The 25,039-nt window shown below is 40.9% G+C and overlaps 2 protein-coding genes across 2 annotated transcripts in view; one reads left to right on the top strand and one right to left on the bottom strand.

Moving 5' to 3' along the window:
• The window catches only part of nvd (cholesterol 7-desaturase nvd), a 120,214-nt gene that overhangs the window by 10,747 nt on the left and 84,428 nt on the right, over nt 1–25,039 (top strand). The window lies entirely within an intron of this gene.
• Nucleotides 20,395–21,838, bottom strand: LOC138372999 (probable GH family 25 lysozyme 3). Its single transcript, XM_069339046.1, has 2 exons — nt 21,798–21,838; nt 20,395–21,004 (listed from the first exon to the last, which is right to left on the bottom strand). Exons 1-2 carry the CDS (start codon nt 21,836–21,838, stop codon nt 20,395–20,397), a joined length of 651 nt encoding a protein of 216 aa, XP_069195147.1.

The following is a 25,039-nucleotide window of genomic DNA, read 5'->3' as shown; positions in this document are numbered from 1 at the left end:
CTTTCAGAGCCTTGTATACCACGTATGTAAGGTCAGTCCTGGAGTGTGCGGCCCCAGCATGGAGCCCGTACCTTATCAAGCACAAGACGAAGCTGGGCTCGATCCTGCAGACACAAATAGTAAATACACTGGCACCTTCGATGAACTTTGGATGGTGAGTTCCTGCCGAGTCTCTCAGACGCTCTGGTAGGATCTTCCCTACTAATTCGGTGGCAGCGGTGCAGGAGGTGGTGCTGGTAGTGCTACCTCAGTTGCCTTCCGTATGTCTACTTCCCTAAGTCTACCTGGTTAACACTAGCAAATAAATAACAGAAGCAACATATGGATAGGTCAGGATTTTAATGTACTATTTATTGAGGAATTAATTCACATCATCCAGTCGACCGGATTAATTATCTGAAAATTATGTAGTGTAATTTTTTATTGAAAGAATCTCAATTAATTATGTTTTATTAAAAGTAGTGAAGAGAGTAATTTGAATATAAGCCCTGAACTGGATAAATTAGACAGCTTTATGATCGATAAAATGTGCTAGAGATATATATGTAACGTTTGTATGTATGTTAAATGTAATACTGTATATGAAATATTATTTAAGTAACAATTCAGTGTTATCTGTTTGTTGCTTGAGGCTTCGTAATTTGTGTTTATGCATGAAAATGTTCGGAATGTTTGTGTATTTTGTGTTTACTTGCGTGTAAGTGAATAATGTGCTTTTGTATATATTGTTCTTGCTTTTATCTCCTCTTTTATCATTCAGTAAATCTGAAGATTGAATTTATTAACCAGACTCTTTAAATGTGATTCAAATGAACATATACTTTTCTGTGAGCCATTTCGATTCGTTAATGAAGGATCTTCTTCATCTTTGCTAATTAAGGTAGTAATTCGAACTGATATAAATAAAACAAGATGTATATATTCAAAAATAAGTGTTTCCTCTAGGTTAATGAACTGTCCAATCACCGCAACGCGATTCATCCATACAAGGTCACTTTGGTCGTAAATAATATTTTTGTACATATATATTCCCGCGCATTGGGGAATTGGGGATTACGAAACACATTTAATTGGTTGTATATATATGGTTTAGAACCTACATCATCATCATCATCACAGCTACCCGGGACGATTCAATTTATTACTTTGACATAACGTTGGTTCCGTTCACTAGTTGTATCACTCGGGGCACTGAGCGAGAGGGGAGGGGGCGATGACGTCAAACCTCAAACATATGAGTAATTCATCATGCTCATATGTCTTTTTTCGAGTTTTTTCACGGTCGCGGTAGTCTCTAGTATACGTCATCGGTTACTGTGACCTCTAGTACACGTCTTAGGGGTCACGGTGACCTCCAGGATATGCACATCCTCGCTGTCACTGTTGTCCAGCTAGTGTCGTCACGGTCATGGTCACCTCAGGCTTATGTTCTCGCGGTGAGGGTGGAATATTCAGTCACCCTCCACCCACGTACACTCCCACCACCCATGTATACACCTTGACACTACCCACGTACACACCTTCACACCCTCCACCCACGTACACACTTTAATTGAGCCTCGCCAAATATGATTTTGATAAAAGGCATTGAGTGCGTAGGTTGGTAATTTATGATACTCTTTTTGATGATAATTTCTAAAGTTCTATTCTGTAATTTGTATATTATATCGAAGATAATTCTAACACAAAATATTTGTATCATTTTTTTTAAACAAAAAATCCTGAGTCCATGAAACTTCAGGGAGTTTCTGTACCCTGCTGTACCCTGCATCGCGGATATTACATCCATTAAACATTTTATATCTAGCCACTTCAGCTAGCCGGTACGGCAACGACCTGGTTTCTTACATGTCGGCGTTCGATCCCTGATGACCCAAGGGGGAAGGGGGGGTGTAGGCACCGTTTCTTCACTCCATCCCCCTTCCCCCCCCCTATCCCAGCTCCTATTCTGTTTTCGTATCCCTTCCATGTACTATATAGTCATCCTGGTTTAGCGCACATCTCCTGTGCTAGGTAAGTCCACTACGGGTTCACCATAGCCCGTGCTGCTCGGAACATTTTGTTCCTAGTAGCTGAATCTAAAACAAACAATAACAACAACGCTCTCTTCTCACCATTTCCTTTATTTTCCTGCTTGTGTCCAGTATAATTTTACACAATTATTTGTGTACAATGAACATTTTATTACCTCTTGTATCCCACTTGAGTGTGCAATAGGGAGGTGTTCTTTATGCTGAGTACATAATCAGTGAGTGCATGAGTTTGTATTATGCTGGATCGGGAGAGTGACTGAGGATGAGGAAAATGAGTAAGGATGGGGGGGGGGGAGTGTTTATGGGGAGAGTGAGTGAAGGTGCAGTGAGAAAGGGGAGAGTTAGTGAAGATTGGGAAGAATGAGTGAAGTCGGGTGGGGATAATGCATGAGGACTGAGGATAGTGAGTGAGAAGAGTTAGTGAGGATGGTGAGAGTGAGCGCCACTGCGATACCGTAACAAGAGCCCCGGAGGTATAGATAGAGGGTGTACGCCACCAGCAGTGTCTGGGTCAGTCGTCAGCTGTGCGGGGCATTGTTCTTGCACTGCATACATCACGCGATTTCACATTTTGTTTCCAAGGTCAGGGGGACACGGCTCTTCAAGCCCAGTGTCACCTCGCCCTGCCTCTCATCACAATAGACTTGTCTGTAAAATTCTCTCTCTGCCAAATTCTTTCCCGCTAGTGTGGACGCTTGCCTCATCTGACATTTATTATTCGAAGATAAGAAGATAGTTGAAAAGAAAGTCCGAATTGCATTCACCTATCAACCTGGGGTATGGTCAGTTCGTAGTTTAGGCCGGGATTGCTCACATAAGAGGCTGGGTTAGGTTAGGGAAGTTTTAGTACAACAGTAAATCTGTTGGTGAACTGTTTTACGTACGAAATGGCATGTATCCCTCTATACTGTTTGCAAAACTTACAAAGTCATTTGCTTCAATGATGCTTTGTGGCATCTTTTTTTTTCCCTCGTGCAACCCGTTTTGCACATTGCATTTCAACATATAAATCCGCTAAGGCCAAAAATCATAGGTACTAGCAAAATTGATGTGACGTTTCGTTTTCTATTCGTGGGCCCTCGGTTAGTTTAGGTTCGGCCAATTTAGTACATCAGTTTAGTGACGTTGGGAACGTTGGTGTGGACGGAATGTGTGTGTGTGTGTGTGTGTGTGTGTGCGGCTCTTGATCCCAGCCATTATATAAATTAGATCATTGGAACCGTTGTTTCGAGTTCTCTCTTGATTTGATAGATTCAACATCTGGTTCATATCTCCTGTGTGTATATATTTTATCCACTTGTATGATCTATTTATGTCTACCATCTAAGGCTTCTCAAGATAATTAAATATTAACTCTTTTTAATCTGTTATCGTAAGATAGATTCTTGTTGCAATTCATTAATTTGTGTTACTTTTTGTTGTGTTTTTAAACAAAATTATTTCTTAATCCTGTAGTTTTGTGACGAAAACTGCACAGCATACTTCAAGATACAGAATAACAGTAGTATTTTCATTGCTTTGACTTCTAAGAAATCTGAGGCATTAGCCTTATCGCGTATATTGACATGAGTTGTGTGTACACATTTTAGTATATATATATTTAATAATTAATATTAAATAAATGTTTCTTCAAAGAATGATTTCATTAACATCCTGTATTGTTCAGCAGCGTTTTCTCCTTTGTAAATGATATAAAACAATATAATTCTGAATATTGTTCTCTCTCTCTCTCTAAGCTTTCTCCGATTTTTTCCGTCTACGCTTCAAATAATTGTATTTGTGTCACGTGCTTTATCTCCGGTTGTTTATCCCGCGTTCGTAAATAGATGCAATCATTCAGTTTGTATTTTTTTTATATGAATAAGGAGTTGTTTAAAGTTCACCCGTTGCATCCGTTATTTATATATTGCTGGTCATATCACTATAAATTATACGTAGAAATAGGGCCATTATTTTCTTATATAATTATTTCTGAGAGATGGGTAGTAGGCCAGGTGAATACGTCTCTGGATGCGTCCCGGCATGTTCCACACTATGTAAATTTTACCATTGTGATTTTTTTTTTGGAGGGGGGGCATCTACTTTTTGTATAAAGACTGACAAGTTCGTGGATGGTTCGTACCTGTTACAGCTGCATTACCTGAGCGGTGTGACGTCTGTGTACCTCTTATTGTTTATTAGAACACGTTTGTTGTAGGAATTTCAAAGAATTTTTTCCCCTAGTTGTTCTGTTCTTTAAATGACCTCCCGAGTCATAAACCGTATGACCTGGCAGGTGACTTTCTCTACCAGTCCTGGCAAATAATGACAAGAAGAGAATATATATATATATATATATATATATATATATATATATATATATATATATATATATATATATAACTTTAGAACACTTTCCCACCAGGAGACTCGAACCCTAGCCAGCACAGAAGCCTTCCAGCAACTGGCATAACAGGTACGCCTTAACCCGCTCCACCACCTACTCAGACCCTTAAAAGAGATGGTAATTTCGGAGTATTTAAATACACCAAAGATCACCACCTCCCAAGAGCACTAGAGCAAGTGAGGGGTCATTTATACGTTTATTTCATCAAGTCCCTGTTAATATGGGAAGACACAGTGTCTATGCTTAAGGCACAACTCTTCTAAACACGAGAGTGAAGTATACAACTATAGTTGTATACTTCACTCTCGTGTTTAGAAGAGTTGTGCCTTAAGCATATATATATATACATATATATATATATATATATATATATATATATATATATATATATATATATATATATATATATATATATATATATATATATATATATATTTATAATTTTTGTAGAATTATGAGGGATTTTGTTCATTGTGGGAGCTAATATCCTCAGTTATACGAAGAGACACATAGTTCCCAACTGGCGGTATCTTCAATTTTGTGAACGCAGATATCTTTCTCCAATAAGTATAATCTGGAGCTGTACGTTAATAAGTCGGTTCTTATAGAAACACTATTACCTTTTTTGAATGACTTTACTTCCTTGTATTAGGGGAAATTTCAGCCAGTGAATAAATGGTTATTATTATAACGCAAAAGCAAAAAACGATATTACACAGACACCTTTAACTGTTAAAAGCGGGACAAGTTATCCTGCAGATATGACGTTAACTAGGATGAGCAAAATCCTGTATTGAAAAGACATATGTATATATCCTCGCCAGATTTTCCCTCCTTTTGTGTTAAATATAAAAATACCCCGATGCATTCCCTGAAGTTCATGGCTGAGTTAGTTGTTTATTTTTTGTCGCCATGTTCTATTTTGTTCGTGGCTCGCCCAACACACGAAGAAACGAGTGAAGTCGTTGCCATATTCGACGTGTTTGTGTTAATGTGGGAACATGCGAATCCTACTGGGGGTGTATGAACAGTTGAAGATGTAGAACTCCTTGAAGGTGTTCTGAACTCCTTGTGAGTGTTGCTGCAACCCGTCCTCGCACTTTCGTATAGTCAATATTGACTTATTAAATAAGTGCATATGTGACGTACTAATTTATTGTGAATATTTTAGTTTACCTTGAAAAGCTTCATAGAAAACACCGACCTTACCTAACCTTCTTAGTATGTTAAGATAAGCATCTTATTGCTTCGTAATTACAATTATTACTTAACCTATTATAGGTATAGGTTAAGTAATAATCGTAATTACGAAGCAACAAGATGCTTATCTTAACATACTAAGAAGGTTAGGTAAGGTCGGTGTTTTCTATGAAGCTTTTCAAGGTAAACTAAAATATTCACAATAAATTAGTACGTCACATATGCACTTATTTAATAAGTCAATATTGACTATAAGAAAGTGCGAGAACGGGTTGACAGCCTTAAGGGTGAATGCCTTGCAAGGATCATGTAAACGAAGTGACTCGCAAGTCTCTATACAAAGCAGTTCGCACTTGCGGTGAGTCAATTTCACAGTTAATAATCATAAACACACAGAAGTCACATTAACGTGATATATATCAATGAGAAAATCCACTAGGACTATAGGTGGACGCGAACCTACGACCCCGGCAATGACAGTCGCGTACTCTAGCACTAGACCACCTTTCACATTTTCACAAGTGAACGGTGGTCTAGTGGTAATTTCCCTTAATATCATAAATGTTACTGTCATATTCTCTCTGATTCACCTTTCCTCCAATGTGATGAGCTTGATCTCGCTCAAAAACCCGGTATTTGCTATTTGTATATTTACTATATGTGCATTGACTATTTGTGCCTGCAGAATCGAGGTTTTAGCTCTTGGACCTCGCCATTTTTATCGTCGGTTATCTTATGTACTGACTCCCGACCTCGACGGGGACTCGAATCCGGGCCCTTAAGACTACAACCCTAGAGCGCTGTTCACTGGGCTGCGAGGACACTTTGTGTATTTACTATTTGTGCCTGCAGAATCGAGCTATTGGCTCTTGGACCCCGCCTTTCTAACCAATCTATTTTTCCTTTTATATCTACTACATATATTTCTCTGTAACACACATACACACACACACACACATATAGCTACGGTTGAGAGGCGGGACCAAAGAGCCAGAGCTCAACCCCCACAAGCACAATTAGGTGAGTATACACACATCCCCAAGAAGCAGCCCGTAGCAGCTGACCAACTCCCAGGTACCTATTTACTGCTAGGTGAACAGGCGCATCAGGGGGAAAGAAACTTTCCCCATTTGTTAATAGGCAGAAAATACATTATATCAAATCCGCACTTGTGGGTCTTTAAACTGGAAAGGCAGGTGCAGCATATACTGTAAAAATAAATAATGCTTTTCAAAACGAAAAAAAAAATAGATTGAGCAACACGTCTCCTCAAATCAAGCAGAGCCCATTGCCGATATTATGGCACTACGGGCTCGCCATAGCCCGTGCTACTTGGAACATTTTGTTCCACGTAGCGAATCTTAAACAACAACAACTAAGATACCTATAGACGGGAGCAAAATCGGGGCAGTGATCTTTACTAACAAGAGCAGTGGAAAACAAGATATATATATTCACATCTATAGGGTGCTGCATTATTAATTAGCCGAATCGAGTAAGTTAAGAAATCTGCCCCACCTCCTACTTTATGTTTACTTTATGCTTCTGCTGTGCTATCTTTTAATGTCTGTAGATATGGTACTGATGAAACCAGTTTTTGTAAGAGGAGCGCGGCGAGGCACCCGGTGGACAAGGCGGACAGGACAATGCGTTTTACTTGTAGCGGCTGATTCACTTCCAGATGTTTATCTCTGTATAGCATTTAAAATCTTGCCCACCGCCGTACACAACCCCTTGCCCACCCCTATGCATACAACTCTTGCCCACCCCTATACACACAACTCTTGCCCACCCCTATACACAAGTCTTACCCATCCCTATACACACAACTCTTGCCCACCCCTATACACACAACTCTTGCCCACCCCTATACACACAACTCTTGCCCACCCCTATACACATAACTCTTGCCCACCCCTATACACACAACTCTTGCCCACCCCTATACACACAACTCTTGCCCACCCCTATACACAAGTCTTACCCACCCCTATACACACAACTCTTGCCCACCCCTATACACACAACTCTTGCCCACCCCTATACACAAGTCTTACCCACCCCTATACACATAACTCTTGCCCACCCCTATACACACAACTCTTGCCCACCCCTATACACACAACTCTTGCCCACCCCTATGCACACAACTCTTGCCCACCCCTATACACACAACCCTTGCCCACCCCTATACACACAACTCTTGCCCACCCCTATACACAACTCTTACCCACCCCTATACACATAACTCTTGCCCACCCCTATACACACAACTCTTGCCCACCCCTATACACACAACCCTTGCCCACCCCTATACACATAACTCTTGCCCACCCCAATACACACAACTCTTGCCCACCCCTATACACACAACCCTTGCCCACCCCTATACACAACTCTTACCCACCCCTATACACATAACTCTTGCCCACCCCTATACACACAACTCTGGCCCACCCCTATACACAAGTCTTACCCACCGCTGTACACAAGTCTTACCCACCGCTGTACACAAGTCTTACCCACCGCTGTACACAAGTCTTACCCACCGCTGTACACAAGTCTTACCCACCGCTGCAGACAACGCTTCCCCATAGTAACAGAGTGAGAGAGAGAACGTGATAGTTGTGATGAGTAAGGTCAAGATGAGAGTGGAAGGTCAAAGAGAGACCCCGAGCAGGTGTATGTTGTGGGTGTAGTTAGAGAAGCGGTGATGTGTGCCCGAGGCCTGGATGACGGGTAGGTTTGTGGCCCACTCGGGGAGTGCACGGGCCAGGGTTACGAGTGAGACTCTGGCCCTCCCGGAGACGGCACGGGCCAGGGTGACGGGTGGCCCCACCCAGGGAGGGTACGGAGTCAAGGTGTCGAATGGATCTGTGGCCCATCCTAGGAGGACACGGGGCCAGGGTGACGAGTAGGTCTCTGGCATACCCAGGAAGGACACGGGGCCAGGGTGACGAGTAGGTCTCTGGCATACCCAGGAAGGACACGGGGGCCAGGGTGATGGGTGGGTCTCTGGCCCACCTCGAGGTCTGAGATAACGAATGTAGTTTTTTTTTTTATCACAGACGTGCCCATACACTTTCAATGCTAACCAGCATTGAGTATATATTACTGAGGGGCTACGTTGCCTTACATACAATATCGTATATGTTTATTTAAACCCATCCTCCTATTTAGATAATACTTTTTATAACTATGTGAACCATCGTACTTTTATTAACGTAATAGGTAATAGAGTCGGAAAAAATAAAAACAAACTTACATATTCCTAGGCCTAGAATAGCACATATATGTACTATATTAGGCCTCAGATAGCGTGCATGAGGCCTAAGAAGGTTAGGTTAGTTTAGGTTTCCTTTGCAACATAAAGACAAAACCTTTACCAGTTTTTCAAATTCAGTCATACCGATTTCTACTTTCTAATTGCCTGTTACCTCAATATATATGGAATGGTCATCATTACTATAAGCACCGAAACCAGGAGGATGCGCTGGCTTATTTAGAGAGATTGGCGGGATAATTACATCATGAGGAGAAAAGGTGAGGTCCAGTCGTAAGCAGTGTGCAGCGCTAACTTCCAGTCGTAAGCGGTGTGCAGCGCTAACTTCCAGTCGTAAGCGGTGTGGAGCGCTAACTTCCAGTCATGTTAGCCTACCCACAGTGCGTGGTTCCTTCCATTACCCAGGACGCAGTGTTTACCTTAGTCAACCTCACAATCGGTCTATTGCCTCTCCACTCTCTTCGTCTCAGCTGAAGTTCAAATTCAACTATTTCACAAATAATATATTTCAACGATAAAATAGAGGTATTTTGCCAAATAATATATTATTACTTCCCACACGGTCCACAGCGCACGTTCTCCCTCCTCTCTCTTAACTTTCCGATACCTGCAAATATCATACGAAAATTATTTGATAAGAATTCCCCTTGATTTGATGTCAGGTTTTGTTCAACCATGATATTGGAGAATTTTATTTAACTTGGTCGTTTTATATGATAGAAATGATGCTTTAACTTCGTAAATGGCTTATAGCTGAACTGGATCTGTCTTAGATTATCTTGAGATGATTTCGGGGCTTAGTGTCCCCGCGGCCCGGTCCTCGACCAGGCCTCCACCCCCAGGAAGCAGCCCGTGACAGCTGACTAACACCCAGGTACCTATTTTACTGCTAGGTAACAGGGACATAGGGTGAAAGAAACTCTGCCCATTGTTTCTCTCCGGCCCCCGGGATCGAACCCGGGACCACAGGATCACAAGTCCAACGTGCTGTCCGCTCGGCTCCATTAATAGTGCCGGACCGGCCGGATTAATAGTGATGGTAATTGATTGGAAAAGTAGTTAACTTAAAGTATCTGTCATCAGTTCGATCAACTAGTTGTGGATCAACTAAGCCAGCCGGAGGCCCAGAGTCCAATCATTATACCCACTTGACTACCGCGCTCCGTACCCCCTTCCCCCCAGCAGCAGCAGCAGCAAACATAGCTGCGCCTCTGCTCTGGATTTACGTAGTTTTTAGCTGCTTGTTTTTTTATGGTAAACCAGTTTACATGATTTGTTGAGGATATTGATCGTAGTTGTGTAAACGGGAACCAACAGAATGAGAACAAATATTTAACAAGTATATATATATATATATATATATATATATATATATATATATATATATATATATATATATATATATATAACTCCAAGGTACCTATTTACTGCTAGGTGAACAGCGGCATTAGGTGACAGAAACTCTGCCCGTTTGTGTCTCTTTTTCGGCCGGGAATCGAACCTGGGTCCGTGGATTGCAAATTGCAATCTCTGTCCATTCGGCCGTGAGGACGTGTGTGTGTGTGTGTGTATATGTGTGTGTGTGTGTGTGTGTGTGTGTGTGTGTGTGTGTGTGTGTGTGTGTGTGTGTGTATATGTGTGTGTGTGTGTACTCAGCTAGTTGTGCTTGCGGATGTTGAGTTTCGGCATTTTGGTCCCGCCTTTCAACCGTCACTCCTGAGCCTATTGGGCTTAGGAACCTGTACATCTGTTGATTGACGGTTTAACCTGAGTGTGTGTGTTTACTAGTTGTGTTTTTACGGGGGTTGAGCTTTGCTCTTTCGGCCCGCCTCTCAACTGTCAATCAACTGTTTACTAACTACTTTTTTTTTCCACACCACACACACACACACACACCCCAGGAAGCAGCCCGTGACAGCTGACTAACTCCCAGGTACCTATTTACTGCTAGGTAACAGGGGCATTCAGGGTGAAAGAAACTTTGCCCATTTGTTTCTGCCTCGTGCGGGAATCGAACCCGCGCCACAGAATTACGAATCCTGCGCGCTATCCACCAGGCTACGAGGCCCCATGTGTGTGTGTGTGTGTGTGTTTACTAGTTGTGTTTTTGCGGGGGTTGAGCTTCGCTCTTTCGGCCCGCCTCTCAACTGTCAATCAACTGTTTACTAACTTACTACCTTTTTTTTTTTTTTTTTTTTTTTTTCCCACACCCCACACACACACACACCCCAGGAAGCAGCCCGTGACAGCTGACTAATTCGCAGGTACCTATTTACTGCTAGGTAACAGGGGCACTTAGGGTGAAAGAAACTTTGCCCATTTGTTTCTGCCTCGTGCGGGAATCGAACCCGCGCCACAGAATTACGAGTCCTGCGCGCTATCCACCAGGCTACGAGGCCCCGTAGTGTGTGTGTGTGTGTGTGTGTGTGTGTGTGTGTGTGTGTGTGTGTGTGTACTCACCTAGTTGTGTTTGCGGGGGTTGAGCTCTGGCTCTTTGGTCCCGCCTCTCAACCGTCAATCAACAGGTGTACAGGTTCCTGAGCCTATTGGGCTCTATCATATCTACACTTGAAACTGTGTATGGAGTCAGCTTCCACCACATCACTTCCTAATGCATTCCATTTGTCAACCACTCTGACACTAAAAAAGTTCTTTCAGTGTCAGAGAGTGTGTGTGTGTGTGTGTGTGTGTGTGTGTGTGTGTGTGTGTGTGTGTGTGTGTGTGTGTGTGTGTGTGTGTGTGTGTGTGTGTAATATATAATATATACATACAGCAGAGACACTTGTCTCAGTGTCAAGGTCAGGTAAGTGAGTGTTGAAGGTGGTAGCTGGGTGTTGGAGGAGGGGGGATGAGGGGGAGGAGGTAGTGACAAGTGTTGGAGGAGGGGGTAGGGGGTGACACCGGTCGGGGAGGGGTAGGCAGTCGAATGGATGACTGTGTAGGAGATAGGAAGACATGCCGACGGGTGACTGTATGCGTGGGAAACATTGGTGTTGAAAAAAAACTCCCACATCACCCATAAATTGTTAATGCAACATGTCGAAAAAATCTTCTAGCTCCCACTCATCCATCATAATGAATGCATGGGAGATGGAAAGACATTATTGAATAGATTGACGCGCGATGTGAGACACGGGGGATAGATGGATGGTTGATGAAGATGTGGAAATAGTGCAATGGATGAGTGATAATAGAGGGGGTGAGATTGAGTGGGTGATAAAAGGGGGTGAGGTTGAGTGGGTGATACAACAAGCACTTAGGGAGTGGACGGGAAGAAGGGGGATATCTTATAGTGCTAATGAAGGAACAGGAAAGTTTTATGCTTGATAAATAATGTTGTTAGTGAAGCCGTGCGTGTGTGTGGGGGGGGGGGAAGGTATAGAATGTAGGTGAATGTAAGGGACTTGGGAGAAAAAGAATGAATGTATGGAGTGAATGAAAGAGAGATAAGGTGAATACATTGAGTAGGTCGGAAGAATTTTTGCATGATGCTTGTTATATATTTATGTATATTTGTTGATGTTTTGATTGGCTTAATGTATTAAACAAATGTATACCTTACAGTATGAACACTTGCAAATTATGCGGAACTTTACAAGCTAATAGTTGTTTGGGCAAACACTGTGATAAAAGTATACAACTTTATCATTTTAGTTGAGGAACTTAAATAATTCAGAATGAAATGAAGTTGATGAAACTTCATTGAATGAAGCTGAATGAAATGAAGAATGAAATGAAATTTATACGCAGAAATCTCAACAACGTGATGCATCAAATGAACAAATTCACAAGGGATTTGTGGTTACCAAACCCTTGTTGATTTGTTCATTTGATGCATCACGCTATTGTGATTTGTGTGTGTAATGAAGAATGGGCGAAGAAGTAGAATAGCTTATTAACAGAGCTCGGGTGCATGGGGGAGTTGTGTAAAACCCTGATTTGTGTCTCGGAGAGACTGCAGGATCCGTGTGAGGTCAGTTGATCTCCCGGTTGCAATTCTTTTTAACCATGTCGTAGTACAGTCGATTAAGGCGCGTCTGGGATCCTCTCGGACGTAGGTTCGAACCCTCATCACGACCCTTGTGGAAATGAAATGTTCATGAAATGAAATTTGTTGATAGCAGCAGATCAACGAAATACGCGTAGAGAAGATTTAAGTTGTTTGCGTAACTAATGAGAGTAAAATGTTTTGACCATGAAGATCATGTATTACATAATCGTCCAAGATGTGTCTTCTTGAAGATTCGATTTTTTTCCCTGACGTAATTAGCGAGATTTGACTTTAGTTAGCATAGTCTTAGTATAACTTCATCTGTTACAAGTGCAGTCTTTGCAACATAACTACAGGTGATTGATGAAATGGCTTCTTGCATCCCGAATTAGCGACGAGGAGCGCAGAAATGACCAACGAATCTTGGGGGGGGGGGGGGGTAGTGGTGCAGCAGGATAGCAGCATCCGGATACAAGCATCGCAGCTAGCCCACTTCAACAGCTACTTGGACCGAGACATACCAGCCGCACCTAGTTGTACTCCTGCCGTACAGGTTTCTATTTTGGGCGGCATTCGTTACCAAGCGGTCTGGTGTTACGTAAGTCCGCCGCCACCTGTCTGCTGCTGCTGGTCGGGTTTCGGTGTGCTCTCCGAACATGCCACTAGTGTGCGTGTGGCTGGTCTGTTAATGGTGATGTATTATATGCAGACCTGTTCGCGGTATTTCTCTTCCGGGCATCTATTTTGTGTTCTTTGTTAAATATGGTTTGTGCTTAGGGCATGTCAAAGTTTACAGTTACATCGGTGTTTAGCCTTAGAATACACACACACACACACACACACACACACACACACACACACACACACACACACACACACACACACACACACACACACACGCAAGCACGCACGCACGCTCGCCCACACGCGGAATTCCCAGACAGCTTCTATAATGTTACCTGCACCTCAGCTCGAGGAACAAGTTTGTCCAGAAGCCATATAATGCCATGGCTTATCTTAATGTTGAAGCTGAGGAGGAGGAGGAGGAGGCTGCTTGAGCTTCATTACCTTCGGCTTCCGTCAGCCTGGTCACTTCAATCCGCCAGGATACCGCATTTCTCACATTCGTAACTTGGTTACATACATTGATGAGATCCATCCTAAACTTAGCGTTTGAGTTAATGTGTTCTGACATCTTCAACTTAGTCACTTAAGTTCGTCTTCAGTTGCGGGAACCAAATTACTCGCGAGGGTGAGATTCAAGGCTCAGAGCCGCGCCTGCCTTTAAATCACAGGAGGAACAGCTGCCGGTCAGCACTTGTAAAATAATAGTCGCACCTGTGGCTTTACTGCACCTGAAATTGTATAAGTAGTCGCCCTATTTGGACCAAGGCCAAAATATTTTCCAGAATGTAGCATTGGATGCTACATTCAATGGATGGCACATTGGATGCCATTTCTTTCTTGGATGTGAATGTACAAAACATTATGTTCTTCTTACGTAACTAGACTTAATAGCAGTAATGGAGACCAACTACACATGATTAGATATTTGCTCTTGAGCCACTCCTGCCTCCTGAGGCACTACAAACTTCCTAATATTTCCTGACACTAGAAGCTATATTTACCTTTCCAATTTAAGGGATGCCACGTGCAGCATTACCTGGGGATGTGCTCGAGCATATCTCTCGCTGTTTTCTTCACTTCACAGTCCTGTCTTCACTTATAACTTTGCGGGGTTCTCCCAGCATGCTTTGTGTGTGTGTTATGTTTTGTATTTAGGTTCCATTTTTCACATTAGTGAGTCACCACATGTAGCTGGGGGTCTGGGTAATGATTTATTTTTCAAAGAGAAACATCGCTTCTATAAATATGATTTTGTTGTGTTATTAACCTAAATGCTGAGATGCCAGCAACGGCTGTAATGTTAGCCAATAGTATAATGCCAGAAAATATTATGAGATGAAATAATATTATCTCATAAAATATTATCTCATATTATATTATCTCAAAATATTGTCAGCAAATATTATTATACAGTATTAGCAAATATTATTTCACCAAATTCAATCATTTCATGTTACGTATTTATAAGAGTAATGATATATTTATGCTGGTAAACATTGCCAGTGTTCATGGATATAAAAGATTTGTAGCAGAATTAAGACACTAAGAGCGAGCATAAATCTTAGACATTATTTTTTGGTGTATTTTCATTACGTTTCGGAGAAGATATTACGTTATTGTTGTTGTTGACTTCTTTAGTTAAAAAACATAGTACTGTATATGCTTATCCTCTGTTGATAATATTACCTTGATTCAAGAGTTGTAACAAACCGAGCACAAAGAAACCCCCCCAAAAATATATTTAGTGGATATTCTGGGGCTGTTGATCTTATAGCAGTGGTCATATATGATATGACCACTTCTATATTTAAACAGTGGTCATATCATATAAATCCATAAACATGGATTTAAACAGACTTATTAGCCTCGGGACCAGGCTAATAAGTCTGTTTAAATCCATGAGTCTTGCAAGGAGAACTAGGAATATTAATGAGAACAAATTGTTTACTTTAAGGGTTCATTGAACTAGCAGATTTATAAGTTAATCCGAGAACTTGCTCTTGGTTGCTAGACAAAAAATTTGTGAATCGTTTTGGGAAGTACCCTACATTAGTTATTTGATTACTTGGTGACTTGAAGGAGTGGTCCAGAAGAAAAGCCGTGGTAGAGCCAGTGTCACATATAAAATAGTAATCATGTACGTTATAATGAAATCCAGGACAATGAATAACAGACATAACAGATCCACCAGCCGAGTGACTTTTCATATCCATTCAATCATAATATATGATCAGATATGTATTCGTACTTATATAGGCATATATGCATGCACATGCTTGCACGTCGGCTTATCTGACGCCGTATAGAAAGTTTTTTTTTTTTTTTTTTTTGGGGGGGGGGGGGAGAACGAACTTTAAAGGTCACCTTCATATTTTCATATTCGTACGGAATCGCATTTTATCAAGTCCTCAAGAATATTTGTTGTGGCTGTACTTGCAGACTCAAGTTTTCCCAGAGAGGCATGGGATATATCTGATGCAAATAGTGAGTCGGCACATCACCGCCCTTGTGTAATTAATGGTGTGCTTGCCAGCCATTAAGATACTGGTGGGATCTGGTGAGTCCCAGGCAAGACAGGTGATAGGGTCAGGTTGGATAAATGGTGTGGCGCTGACGCAATGTTTATTGGATTTTGTAACTGTAGTTGTGTTTGTGTGCGTGTGAGGCCTTGTTTTAACATTTCCATAAAATATCCAAACAATCAAACAATAATTACAGTAGTGGTTATAACAATAGTGGCAGTACTCAGCAGTAATACTAGAAATAACAGTAATATTAGTAGCGGTAAGAGTGGAAATGATAAAAGTAGTTTATAATAATAAGGGTAGTAGTAGTAGTAGTAGTACAAGTTTGGTTGAAGCTCTCTTAAACATCTAAAAAGGTAGTAAATGCATAACTACTAGGAATTTATTATACACACCAAGCAAGATGTCAACTAGGGCAGTAGATGTGGTGTTAGGAGGAAGTTCTCTCTAGTAGTAGGCTGGCTGTTGAGTGCTGGAAATGTAGTGCTTCAGCTATATCTAATTTTATATTGACATTGTATCTTTTGATTATTTTGGTGTTGTTGGTTAAGATATCTCTAATCATCACCAGATAGATATATATATATATATATATATATATATATATATATATATATATATATATATATATATATATATATATATATATATATATATGTTTCATTGAATATGACCGCATATTCTGTATTTATTATTTTCTGGTTTAGGGCTTCTATCCCTCTAACTATTTTCTTAGCATCAGGGCTTAATTGGAATAGGAGTTCTCCAAAACTCATTTTCGTACTTGTAAGGTGAAGAAAAGAAGTGATTTACTATAGAGTGTATTACACTTATTTGTATAATTTGCACGACGTTTCGAACCTCCATGGTTCATTCTCAAGTGAACAGATCTTACAATACTAGTTGATTTTATACCCGCATTAGGTCAGGTGATAATACAATGAAGGTGAAAAACATGGGGGGATACATAAGGGATAAACATAGGGGCTGCAGAAGGCTTATTGGCCCATACGAGGCATCTCCTATCTAAACACAAAGATTAATCCAGTGTAATTGGCCTGTTATGTTGGACATTGTCTTCTCTACAGCAGTCAAGCGTTGTATACATGTACACTTGCCCCCACGAAGGATGTAACCTTCAATGTAAGTACATAGGTATGACGTCGACCAAGCTGACGAGGCGTTTGACATGCCATCTTCAATCTGGTGCCCCTAGGAATCACATGAGACAAGCCCATGACATTACTCTAACAAGAGAAATGTTGAACAAGAATACTTGCATAATAGACAAAACCCAAGATTCAAGAAGATTACAAATTCTTGAGGCAATTCACATAAGAATAGAGCGACCTACCATGAACACCCAAATCACGGAACTATTTACTCTACCCACCATGAGAGTAAGGACAAGACAAGAACATATCGATGCCAACACAGAAGACAATGTCCAACATAACAGGCCAATTACACTGGATTAATCTTTGTGTTTAGATAGGAGATGCCTCGTATGGGCCAATAAGCCTTCTGCAGCCCCTATGTTTATCCCTTATGTATCCCCCCATGTTTTTCACCTTCATTGTATTATCACCTGACCTAATGCGGGTATAAAATCAACTAGTATTGTAAGATCTGTTCACTTGAGAATGAACCATGGAGGTTCGAAACGTCGTGCAAATTATACAAATAAGTGTAATACACTCTATAGTAAATCACTTCTTTTCTTCACCTTACAAGTACGAAAATGAGTTTTGGAGAACTCCTATTCCAATTAAGCCCTGATGCTAAGAAAATAGTTAGAGGGATAGAAGCCCTAAACCAGAAAATAATAAATACAGAATATGCGGTCATATTCAATGAAACATGTTTGAAAGAAAACCTGCTGCCAGTATACACCAATATATATATATATATATATATATATATATATATATATATATATATATATATATATATATATATATATATATATATATAAATATATATATATATATATATATATATATATATATATATATATAAATATATATATATATATATATATATATATATATATATATATATATATATATATATATATGCGAACAAGCCTGAATGGTCCCCAGGACTATATGCGAATGAAAACTCACACCCCAGAAGTGACTCGAACCCATACTCCCAGAAGCAACGCAACTGGTAACTACAGGGCGCCTTAATCCGCTTGACCATCACGGCCGTCAAAAGGAAGTGATAGCCGAGGCTATTTGAGCCACTTCCCCGACGGCAACTCGGATGGTAATCTTGGGCATAGCATTTCACCAAATCACCTCATTCTTTGGGGCACACGTGAGGAACACAAATGCGAACTATATATATATATATATATATATATATATATATATATATATATATATATATATATATATATATATATATATATATATATATATATATATATATATCCTAAAAGTTTAGTGTTACATATTATGTCATTCAGTGGTGATGTATCATTATGAACTTGGAATTTGTGTGTAAATTCCTATCATCCAAATATGATAGTATATATAGATACTATAGATGGAAGAACAAAATATGGACTGATGCACCCAGTTCTTATTTTATTCCATGTTTTGAACTATTAATTTTGTAGAGAGACCTCGAAAGTAGGCAGCAACCAAGCCTAGCCTTCCCTAGGTCTCGTATATGAATATAAAGTGTTTCGGTTAGGTTTATAGTTACTGTTTTACTTTTGTTTTGCCCCTCTAGACTTCTGATAGTACAACACATGATTTTTTATTTGGTACAGCAGATCCTATTTCGTATATTCCTTCCATGGCAGCTAGAGGTTCTTCCATTTTTGGACGATGGGTTGGAAATTTTGGCTTCCTGGTAAGTTAGAGGGGTGAGCGGACTTGGTGTTTCGTTTTCTAATATTCACATACATACGTTTTCTCTGGTCAAAAGGGGAACTAATAAGGAATATTTGATGTTATTGGGTTTTCTTATAGCCCTGTAATCATTCAAACATCAGTCATTAAGAAATCGTTTGGAGCATATACATATATACACAAACACATAGTGTACATATATAAAATACACAAATTGTAACATTGTAAACAAAATTACCAGCTCCCAGGTATTTTAATACGCACTACCTTTGCAAATAGATACACATATATTTTGTATAAATTGAATTCATCTGGCTTTTGTAAATATACTTTTTTCAGTAGACTTCACTGTATTTTGGTAAATACAAAGTGTATAATTTGTTTAGTTTAAGACTAAACAAATTAAAAGTGGAGAACAAATTAATAGATGAGGAACCTCTTGCCAGAAGAAACGCTAAGCCTGCTAGTGGCTGTACAAGAATATAAGAACTCTTGTATAATAAATAAAAAGAAGAAAAAAGAAGGCCATAAGAAGGCCATGTTTTTGTCGAGGACAAACTTCCTATCCCCCCGACAAAACGCTAAAGTGTGGCCTTCGTATGACAAGAGGCGCCCTACCTTCTAATTTGTTTAGTCGTAAACTAAACACATTAAACACTGTATTTACAAAACACACGGGAAGCTCAAACTCCAAGGCCCCTATAGCCTAGGATATACCTTTGACAATGTTAAGACACGTAGACCAGTGTCTAATAGCCCTCTGCAGTTCTTATTCCTACTACTATCCCCTCTACTACACTTTGCTCCTCACCTTTCTCTAGCCTATTGATTGCCTGCATTTACTTCCTCATCACAATCGACTTGAGAATGGTCCAGGACGGACTGAAACGTCGTCGTCCCTTCACCTTCTAGTGTGTGGTCTGGTCATCACGTAGACCAGGTAACCCAGTAATAATCAGATACCAACCCCAACCTACTCCCACCTTGTCAAAGACTAATCCAACCCGTAACTCCATGCACTCCAGGAAACTACAGTCTTCAATCCTCTGCAGATTTCCTAGAGATTATTAGACGACACAGGCAGAAGGAATTATTGATTTACTAGACGTCGAACCCCTATTTACCAACGTCCGAGTTGACACTACTATACAAATGATCCTCGACATACCGAGGTCCTCCCAAGGTCGAACTACTGACCCTACCAGGAAGCAACCCCTCAACAGTTGCCTAAGGCGCACATTGATTTCATTATGCCACATTTTTTTAGAGTAGAAATTAATATGCTGTAAAAGATTGTTTTACGATACTTTGTCTTATATTTAAAGCTCCAAAAGAACTTACTTAGTCATTTAAATCAATTGTATTATAGTAAAAATAGAAGAGAAAGATCAATCTTTTCTGAATCGAATAATTCTTGAGCATCTTTTTTTTTTTGTATTTTAAGGTTTGACTATTATAATGCTATTGTTAATTTTTGCTAGTATTTCATATGGATTTTAAATTGCATTCAAGGCCGCAGTGAATACCATAAACGTCTTGATGCGACCTTAAGGCTGCAGGTTTTCCACCCTGGTCTAGGATATAACAAGATGGTGATATATGGCTGCAAGACGGCAAGCTCTTCTGAAGGTTACGGGTAGTCTTCCGAGAAAGCGTTCGACACAAGGAAAGAAGTAGATATAAACACCTGTTACGACTACCGGATCTCAGCACCTGGTTACTACTACCGGATCTCAGCACCTGGTTACTACTACCGGATCTCAGCACCTGCTTACTACTACCGGATCTCAGCACCTGGTTACGACTACCGGATCTCAGCACCTGCTTACTACTACCGGATCTCAGCACCTGCTTACTACTACCGGATCTCAGCACCTGCTTACTACTACCGGATCTCAGCACCTGCTTACTACTACCGGATCTCAGCACCTGCTTACTACTACCGGATCTCAGCACCTGGTTACTACTACCGGATCTCAGCACCTGCTTACTACTACCGGATCTCAGCACCTGCTTACTACTACCGGATCTCAGCACCTGGTTACTACTACCGGATCTCAGCACCTGGTCACTACTACCGGATCTCAGCACCTGCCTATGATGATCAAATCATAAGTGTGCTCACTTTGATTACAACTGTAAATAAATCGAAAAACCAACCCAATCTGCTCCAGTGACACATTTGGATGGACCCGGTGGTAAAGGAACAAGTGAAACAGAGAAGAGGTGTGGAGACATTCACAGAAGGTGCAAGAGGAATTCAAGAGACTTTTACAAGAAGTTTTCCAAATAGTTCAAGGAAAGATAGGTTTAAATTAAATGCAAGAAGGCGATGAGTCTAGAAGGGATTCATCATGAGTACTAAACAAGTCAAACAGCGGAACCACCAGAAACCGGAAGCCAAGAGACTAGAGACAGGCAGCTCGTATTCACTCTCCTTGCTCACGTTGGTGAATCATGGCCAGGTGCATGGAAGCAGCATCGTCTAGATCGGCAGAGAGATGACCGGAAGGATGTTTGTTGATGATGAAGTATTATTAAGGTGGCGAGGAGTGGCGCAAGACCTTGGCCGGTGGAAAGTATTGCCCCTTGCTCAACTTATTCCATCCAGACAGATCGAATGCGGTACATGCGCTCACCTCGACCCTCTCAGACTGCTCATAATAACCTTGCCACGTTCGGAAGGTCTCTTGAGTTGCATCTCAAGACGGAAGGTAAAAAAGTATCTACGGCTGGTGGGTTGCATTGCCCACCCGCAATTAGACTAATGATAAGAAGCTCATCTCCGGAAGCCTCGACAGTACTTTTACATGTTCGGTAAGATGTACTGAGCATAGCTGAAGGCAAGGGATTGGCGGGCGGGCCGATTCACCTGTGTCGATACATACTTGAGTGGAGGTTCATCTGGAGGATTTGTGGTAACATACATATCCCAGGTAATTGTTTGTTGCCACAAAACTGTTATACTCTATCTGTGCATGGATAATGTAAGGAGGGAGAGGGTGGATTTTAATAAAGATTCGTGTTACTCGGATGTGCGGCCATCACTGGACCATCGCTCAGGATGTGACTTTAAATAGTCGACCAACTTCCATGTATATATTTGCTGCTAGGTGAGCAAAGGCATCGAAGGATGCTTCTGTTCACCTAGCAACACCTGGCAACATAGTCACCTGGGGGCCTGTCTAGATCCTCAAGATGAACCTCCACTCAAGTGTGTATCGAGTCAGGGTATCTGTCCGCCCGCCACCACGATCGTCAATCTCTTGTCTTCGGCTATGGTAATGTAAGGGTATGGGGCAGGTAGTGTGGTTCAGCGGACTCCCGGTCACCTTGACCTAACCTTGGCCGAGGACTGACGCGCTGCACGCCATCCATTAGGTGAACCTGCGTTAGCAACGCTCTCTCTCTCTCTCTCTCTCTCTCTCTCTCTCTCTCTCTCTCTCTCTCTCTCTCTCTCTCTCTCTCTCTCTCTCTCTCTCTCTCTCTCTCTCTCTCCCTCCCTCTCTCCCTCTCTCCCTCTCTCTCTCCCTCTCTCCCTCTCTCCCTCTCTCCCTCTCTCTCTCTCTCTCTCTCTCTCTCTCTCTCTCTCTCTCTCTCTCTCTCTCTCTCTCTCTCTCTCTCTCTCTCTCTCTCTCTCTCTCTGCTCTACGTACTACATTATCTTTGTGTATTCTCTAATCACTACACAACACTCCCTCCCCATCCCTCCTCATTACCTCCTCCATCTCTGGAACCACCAATTACTCCCTCCATTTCTCTCCTCCAGCCTCGCCTCCTCCAGCTAGCTTATCCTATCCCAATATAGATGGCAGACGGATGTGTCCTGGAGTGCTCTTGAAAGTTGTGAACGTGTGATCACCTGCTAAGCAAACCAAGTGCCTTGCATATCAGGAAATGGCGGAGGCGGTCTGCCTGAGCAAGGGGAGACCCCTCTGCTATGTCCGCAGTCTGAGAATGAGGATGACAAGACGACTCCAAGCCTTTTCAGGTAGTAATGGCCAAGAAAAAGCAGAATATGATCAGACGGGTAAGAAGTGAAAGCGAGAGTAGTTGGGACGAGAAACGACCGAAAAATTGTAATGATCGGCACCAGACGGGATCAGGGTCGTTAATTACTCGCCAGTCTCATAAGGAAAACCTTACCAGACAGACGCGGCAGGACTACACACACAGCAAGACGGATTAATAGAAGGAAGCGGCTGTTATTTTCTTTGACATGGGATGTGAACTTTCATCAGAAATTGGAGTGGACGGTTCAGTTGGCTAAGAAATTTGGGTCGTTCCTCAGGAAAAAGGTAGAAAGAGTGGAGAGACAATGATAGTCCCTATGGCCAACATTTGTAAAAAGGAACGACGACGATCAAGGGTAGCAGAGTGGCAGTAGGAAATGAAACTGAAAAAATGTACAGGTAATGAGGTGCAGAGCAACTTCGTGGTTGGTAAACAGATTTTGGAATATGTCAAAATATTAGACAAGAAAATTTAAACGTTAGAAAAGATAAATATCTCAGGTAGACGGAGTGAAGTGGGGAGTGAAATAGAGGTTGAAGAAAGCAAGGAAGAGGATGGGGTATCACGGATGGAAGTGTCTGAGGAAAATGAACTATCCTCTGGTGGGGGCAGTGTTTAACCCTCTGTGGAGGAAAATGCTATAACAAAATGTAAGGTAAAGATATTTATAAAAATAGAGGTGGAGGACATATTTAACAATAACATCATCTTTGATGTTAGTAGCTGCACAAGTGCGGGTCAGCATTGTGCTACATTGTTGGGAGTCTGTGTCTAAGGCGCTTTTGCTTCTCAGTAAATTTGCAGAAAATGGTAAAGTTAGGGGTTTAAAAACTCCTCTCAGAAAAAATAAGGTGCGAGGATAATGTTCTGGGACGTTAACAAGTTGAAAAATAGAGTGACGAATGTACATTATTATTATATTCTTAGACTATTGACTTGGTATGATGGAGAGAATTCTTGGGAGGATCAGACACTTTGCCACAAGAGTGTAGTACTAATATTATTGTAATATATTTTGTAATATATACTATGTGATGGCCTAAACTATTTTAGCCTTTTGGAATGTATTTAATTATTTTCAATAAACTTACGTGACCATGAACTTGAAGTTGAGAGACCAGATATGTTGAGAGAGGCACCGGAAGAAAACCTGAAGTGTGTAATAGCAATATATGCCAAGACAATCAGAATGAAATGCGCTTTTAAGGTTAAGTATTGAAGATGTAGTGGCTTTCGTGTTACAAACAAATCAAAGCATGAAATCATATTATTTTATAATTACTATATTTTGTCTTCCGAAAAGATAATTATATATATATATATATATATATATATATATATATATATATATATATATATATATATATATATATATAATATATATATATATATATAGGCGGTGAAAAGAATACATAAAATTCCTTGTAAACTGTTCAGGGAGATAAATTTTTTTAAGACAATACAAGATGAAATTAATTTATGAGCGCATAATTAGTTGCTGAGCTGCAGAGGATAATATATTGTCATGTTATGATGAGGTCTTATATTAAAGAAATTTTCCTAGTAACGAGCTCATTCCTGAGAAGCATAATGTAGATGTGAGTGCTGCTGGTGATGCACTTTAAATAACAATTCTTGTAGGAGCAGTGAACAGATTGGAAGGGGATGCAGAATAATATGTGTTTAAACTGAAGACCAATATACTTATTAGGCTGGCGGGGGGGGGGGGGGGGGGTGGGAGGGAATGAGAAGTGCGCTTGTATTAGGATATTTTATCAGTCCTCGGGTACTAACTTTATACCCTGATAATATAATTCGGAGAATAGAAGGTGAGACGTACGCAAGTTGAATAAGTTCAGTGTGTATGGAATGATGCAGGATGTAGTAATGCTGCTTAATTACTGTATACATAACACGCCCTCGTAAACATTATGTATGACTGCGCGCATGCATACATCAGATCTAAATATGTATCAAGCGACGCCGCATAACAAAGGGAACATAACCGCAGAAATGCTTTTAGTGGTCTAACTGGCTACACACAGTGAATGCTACCCACAGCCATTGTGTTGTGTTGCGCTCGTAAACATGTCCACGAATTATATAAAAATTACAC

The sequence above is a fragment of the Procambarus clarkii genome, chromosome 40 (genome assembly GCF_040958095.1).
Source record: "Procambarus clarkii isolate CNS0578487 chromosome 40, FALCON_Pclarkii_2.0, whole genome shotgun sequence".
NCBI classification, from domain to species: domain Eukaryota; kingdom Metazoa; phylum Arthropoda; class Malacostraca; order Decapoda; family Cambaridae; genus Procambarus; species Procambarus clarkii.
Note: the sequence above shows the minus strand (reverse complement) of the source record. Positions and strands in the feature narration are given on the sequence as shown.

Coding starts and splice junctions, on each gene's coding strand:
- LOC138372999 (XM_069339046.1), bottom strand. CDS start 21,838: ATGTATGTTACCACAAATCCTCCAGATGAACCTCCACTCAA. Junction 21,005..21,797: donor CCAGATGAACCTCCACTCAA/GTATGTATCGAC, acceptor TGATCATCATAG/GCAGGTGCTGAGATCCGGTA.